Source organism: Equus quagga, chromosome 1, assembly GCF_021613505.1.
Source record: "Equus quagga isolate Etosha38 chromosome 1, UCLA_HA_Equagga_1.0, whole genome shotgun sequence".
NCBI classification, from domain to species: Eukaryota; Metazoa; Chordata; class Mammalia; order Perissodactyla; family Equidae; genus Equus; species Equus quagga.
In genome coordinates, this window is record NC_060267.1 from 145875327 (window position 1) to 145881489 (window position 6163).

Here is a 6163-nt window from a genome sequence, read left to right on the forward strand (position 1 = left end):
GCATCAAGACCACAGAGAGATTAAGACTTTTCACTATCTACTTTTTCTTTCTTTTGAATTACATACCAAGTACATTAAGGCCTATTAACAATAATTCTTTTTTTAAGGAAGATTAGCCCTAAGCTAACATCTGCACCAATCCTCTTTTTTTTTGCTGTGGAAGACTGGCCCTAGGCTAACATCAGGCCCATCTTCCTCTATTTTATATGTGGGACACCTGCCACAGCATGGCTTGATAAGTGGTGCGTAGGTCCGCACCCAGGATCCGAACCGGTGAACGCTAGGCTGCTGAAGCCGAGTGCATGAACTCAACCACTACACCACTGGGCCGGTCCCACAATAAAATATTTTTTATTAAAATAACTATTTTGGAAGAGAATTTAGCTGTTTCTTAAAAACTTAAACACATATCCACCATACAACTTAGCCATTCCACTCTTGGGTATTTCACTTTCAAGAGAAATGACAGCTTATGTCCATACCAAGACCTGTATGTGAATTCCATAGCTTCTTTATTTGTAATAATGAAAAACTGGAAACAACCTAAATGTCCCTCATCAGGTGAATGGATAAACCAATTGTGGTCCATTCATACAATGGAATACTACTCAGCAATAAAAAGAACAAACTACTGATACGTGTAATAACATGAATGAATCTCAAAATGATTATGATGAGTAAAAAGAATCAGATTTAAAAAAGAGTATATAATTTTGATTCCCTTTATATAAAACTCTACAAAATGAAAATTAATCTATAGTGATCAAAAGCATATCAGTGCTTGCCAGGGGTTGGGGGTGGGGAAGAGGGATGGATTGCAGGGGGGCATAAGGAAACCTTTGGGGATGGAAATGTTTACTTTCTTGATTTTGGTGATAGTTTCATGGAGGAACACGTGTCAAAACTTATCATACTGTACCCTTTATACATGTACAGTTTATTGTATATCAGTTACACCTCAACAAACTCTAAAAAGAACCCACCAAGGCCCAAAATGATAGGGGAGGAATGAACTAGATCTTACATATCTGGTTTAAAAGACCTTAAAGGGGCTGGCCTGTTGGCACAGTGGTTAAGTTCTTACATTCTGCTTTGGTGGTCCAGGGTTTGCAGGTTTGATCCTGCTCGTTAAGCCATACTATGGCAGTGTCCCATGTACAAAATAGAAGGAGACTGGCACAGATGTTCACTCAGGGACAATCTTCCTCAAGCAAAAAGTAGAAGATTGGCAACAGATTTTAGCTCAGGGCCAATCTTCCTCATCAAAAAAAAGATCTTAAAAATGTAACTTTGAGATAAAAAGCAATACTGTATCTTGGTTATGGAGACTTTTTTCTCAAAGATGTCTAATGGAGAGGACTGACTAGCTCACTGAATGGAAGAGAGTGAGGGAGAGGGAATTTAAAAATTTAAAATAGAAATCACATAAAGTATGTTCTCAGACCATAACAGAATTAAACTAGAAATCAACAACAGAAAGATAGCTGTAAAACTTGGAGATTAATCAATACATTTATAAATAACATAAGAGTCAAAGAAGTCTCAAGAGAAACTTAAAGATATTTCGAACTAAATAAAAATACAACTTATCAAAATTTGTGGGATGCAGCAAAAGCAGTGCTTAGAGGGAAATTTATAGTATTAAATGCATAGATTAGAAAAGAAGAGCTAAAATCAATAACCTAAGCTTCCAAATCAGGAAACTAGAGAAAGAAGAGCAATTTAAGTGTAAAGCAAGCAGAAGAACAGAAACAGTGAAAGTTAGATCACAAGTCAGTGAAAATGAAAAGAGGAAAACAGTAGAGAAAAATCAATGAAACTAAAAGCTGATTCTTTGAAGAGATTAATAAAATTGACAAACCTCTAGCCCAGCTAAGAAAAAGATATAAATTATCAATATCAGAAATGATAAAATGGCCATCACTACTGATCCCATAGACATCAAAGGACAATAAAGGAATATGATGAACAACCCTAGGCCACAATTTCATAGCTTAGATGAAATGGGCCAGTTCCTTGAAAGACACAAACTACCAAAAGTCCGACATAACGCGCCCTGCAGTAATATAAAATATGAAAGCAAGGTGGCTTCCAACCTCAGCTCAAAGGAGGCACATTTATGGACTGAATTTTGTCCCCCTCGAACTCTTATGTTGAAGTCCTAACCCCTAGTACCTCAGATTGTGACTATATTTGGAGATGGGGCTTTTAAAGAAGTAATTAAGTTACAGAGAGGTGGTTACAGTGGGCCCTAAGCCAGTATGACTAGCATCCTTATAAGGAAAGGAGATTAAGACACAGAAAACAGACAGAAGAGACACCAGGGCGAGCAGGCCCAAAGGGACAACCATGTGAAATGCAGCAACAAGGCAGCCATCTGCAAGCCAAGGAGAGAAGCCTCAAAGGAGACTAACCCTGCCAGCACCTTGATCTTAGACTTCCAGAGTTCAGAATTGTGAGAAAATAAATTTCTATTGTTAAAACCACCAGTCTGGGGGCTGGCCCCATGGCCGAGTGGTTAAGTTCGTGCACTCCGCTGCAGGTGGCCCAGTGTTTCGTTGGTTCGAATCCTGGGCACAGACATGGCACTGCTCATCAGATCACGCTGAGGCAGCGTCCCATATGTCACAACTAGAAGGACCCACAATGAAGAATATACAACTATGTACTGGGGGGGCTTTGGGGAGAAAAAGGAAAAAATAAAATCTTTAAAAAAAACCAGGAGTCTGTGGTATTTTGTTCTAGCAGTCCTACTAAACTAATACAACAGCTAAATTCATGTCTTTTCCCCCCAAACCAATTCTCTTCCACAGCGTACCATCCATCCTGAAGGCAAGTCAGAAACCTCACCTTCACATCTCACATTTAATTCTGCACGAAGACCTGTCAATTCTACCACCCAACTCTCTCTCCTTCAAGACACCATCATTTCTTATCCAGATGATCTGCCAAAACCTCCTCAATGGTCTCCCAACATGCACTCCTGCCAGATTCCATCTGCTCTCCTACCGCACTCAGAGATCTTCTCAAAATACAAATATAATCATGTCACATCTCCTCCTCACTCCTCATGACCCTTCAGTGGACAGCCATGTCGGCCTTCTTCAACTCTGTGAATGGGTAGTGCTGTTTTTTGCCACAGGGCCTTTGCTCACACTGTTTCTTCTGCCTGGAATGTTCTTTCCCTTCCATCAACTGGTTAACCTCACTCACTCAGATCTTGGCTTAAGTACTACTTCCTTAGGGACCCTCCCTAACTCCTCCTTCCAAGTGTGGGTCACATTTCTTCATAATAAGCACTTGTAGAAGTGAGTTCCTTCTCTTCCCTTATCTGGGTTTATAATTAAATATTCTTTTGTGAGAGTCCTTGATATCAGTCTCCCCCACTTAACAGGAAACTCTGAGAGCAAGGACCATGTCTTTTTTTGGTTCCCCACCAAACACCAGCACCCAGCACAATGCCAGGCACAAAGTAAGTCTCCACTGATACCTGCTGCATATATGAATGAATGAATGAATGAATGAATGGATAGAATTGGGAAACAATGGAGGCGAGCACACTCCAGGCACTGGAAAAAGGATGCTGAGGGTTCTACCAAGACCACCACTCCTGCAGTGTGATGAAGCTGGAACAATGTTGTCTATTAATGTAAAAGTTTGAAGGAAAACCCCAAAACCAACCCCCCCCCCCATGCATACTAGGTACATACCCAAATTCTAGAAGGTCTCTGTCAAAGTGCACACTGTCCTCATAGAAGACATTCAGCTCTGCATCAACAGCAACAACTTTCACCTGGAAGGAATTTTAAAAAATGGTGTATAGAATTTTCCTCAGTTTCTACACTGCCCCTGGGGTACTAACATCACTAGGTGAAGCCCAGCACCCCAGAAGTGAGTGGTTCATCCTGCAGACCTCCTGGAAGGCTGGGGAGCATCACTGTAACCATGGCAACAGAGGTCTCATCGGGGGACATACCGAAAGATTAGTAAAATGAAGAAGCTGAGGCTAAGTAGAAACACACATGCAGGGCAAGAAATCTTTGTCTCCTAAACAGCCAACACCAAGGCCCTCTAGAGACAGATGTTCACAGATGAGCCAGTTCCTGCGCCCAGCAAGGAAGCCTGGGAAAGTGCTACAGGGGAAGGAATGGGAGCAGGGTTTGGAGATGTCTCTGAGTGTCTGCATCTGCAGGGATGTGAGACACCAGGCAAGGCCCCTGGGCTGTTCCCATAGGCCGTGATCATGGTCCTGAGACATGTAGGGTCCCAGTGGGGCAGACCTCCAAACTCGGGAGTACAACTCCTTTCCAGGACAGGTGGGGAAAGTGAGGTCTAGCAAGGCAATCTAACTTCTCACGGGTCCCACAGGACTTTCTGGTTAGGGACCGGCTGAGGCCTGCCTCCCTTGACCCACTTGAGGAGAGGGGTTGGACTGCAACTGTGTTGATTGCCCAAGCTAAGGAGAAGGAGCACTTGGCACCCACATCCAGTTTTAAGACAAATTTCGACCTTGCCTGTCTGCGGGGCCCTGGGAGCAGTACAGCCCATCCTCTGGCCAGCAGTGCCGCGCACATTGACCTGAGCACACTGGCGCCAACCAAGGGCTGTCACAGGGTAGAACAAAGTTCATGTGTACCCTGAGGCCATTTCACTAAAAAAAAAAAAAAAAAAAAGGTTTCAGGCGGTGATCTGGTTCCAGGTCACTGGTTACGCCTGTGTGCACGTCTACCCGTCTGTCCGTTCCTCTGTCTTACAGCAGCTGAGCTCCTTCGGGTCCCTGTCACTTGGTGCCCACGACGGCGCGCGAGCCCTTCCGGTCCCCTGGCCCCTCCGGCCACCTCCCCGCCACGCGCCGCAGGATGCCGCCGGGGTGGGGGCGGGGACGGGGACCGAGACGGGGCCGGGCGTCTGCCCTTCCCGCGAGGGCCGGCGTCCAGGCCCGGTGGCGGTCGCACTTTGCGGGCGGCGGCAGTGGGAGGCACTGCCGGGCAGGGGGCGCCCGATCCCCGGGAAGCCCAGGAGAGAGGCGCGCCCGAGGCTCGGCCCCGGGTTCGCGGCGCCCGGGTCCCCGCCAGCCCGCCGGGCGTCGCGGAGGAGGCGGCCTCGGCCCGCCGGGACCCGGGGCTTCCACGGTACCTGCTGCGTGCTGAAGTCCCAGCCCAGGCAGCAGCGGCGAGCTGGCTCGGCCATGGCCGTGGAGGGGCAGCGGCGCGTGCGTCCGTCCTTCCCGCGGCGTGACTTGTCGCCGCGCTCCAACGCCCGCAGACGCCGGGGCCCGCCCCTCGCCCCGCCCGGCCGGACTCCCGGACCCGAGGCACAAGAGGGCTCGGGCTCTGGCGCCGCCTGCCGGGGGACCGGGGAGGGGACGCGTCGGGCCTCGACCTCGGCCTCGGCTGGCACCTGCAACAGATGTGTGCCCTCTGCGCAGCCCCCTCCCTCTTAACCCCACCCTACCCTTCCTCCCCATCCAGATGTGCTCTCTGCACAGGCCTTGGCCTAACGCGGCCTAGCTTCCCTCGGAGGACACCTGGGCCAGAGGTTTCAACTTCAAGCCGACTTGTCCCTGCTTGTTTCTCTAGCGGCTCTGGGCCTGCAGACCTCTATGGCTGTCTCTTGGGTACCGGAGCAGCTATCCACTCATGGTGGTGACTCAGGGCTCACAGGAAATGTGCACCAGGCTTGGAGGCACTGGGCTCCAACAGGCGGTGTCTTGACCCAGCAAATCTGAGTGGTTCCCCATCTCTGACATGGGCCACATCCCACCTCCGTATTTAAAATCAGAACTCCTGATGCTCCCACAGAGGGGCTTATCCATTCTTACAGTCAGCTAGGGTTGATGGTCTAATGTGTGCCACGCATGGGGAAGGGAGATAAGAACCAAAATCAGAACCACTCCCTTTCTTCACGGAGCTGAGGACACTTTCCTTGCCCTCCTTCCTTCTTGCCCCTAGGTCTGACTTCTTCCCAGAAGCCCTCCGGACACCCACCTAGGTGAGATGCCCCTCCTGGAAGCTTCCTGGCCCATTGGACCCCCTGATGCAATGGTCTGATTACCTATCTCTCTCTTGCTGAACTTGAGCTGCTTGGAGCTCAGCTCTTCCTCTTGGCCCAAGGTCCCAAGAACAGTAGCAGAGCTGGGCCAAAAGCCAGCAAGTTTGACTCC

General features: G+C 48.3%; 1 protein-coding gene across 3 annotated transcripts in view; it reads right to left on the reverse strand.

Annotated features, from left to right (window-relative positions):
• XYLB (xylulokinase) overlaps positions 1–5266 on the reverse strand; it is a 49708-nt gene extending 44442 nt beyond the window's left edge. For 2 of the 3 annotated variants that reach the window (XM_046646622.1, XM_046646608.1), the window contains exons 1-2: positions 5137–5266; positions 3711–3793 (exon numbers count right to left, since the gene is read on the reverse strand). In XM_046646622.1, the coding sequence (XP_046502578.1) occupies positions 3711–3793; positions 5137–5190 (137 nt within the window). In that variant the 5' untranslated portion in view covers positions 5191–5266. Of the gene's footprint in view, positions 1–3710; positions 3794–4509; positions 4652–5136 lie in introns of all 3 variants that reach the window. The other variant, XM_046646614.1, reaches the window with a different exon arrangement.
• Positions 5267–6163: the final 897 nt, after the last annotated feature.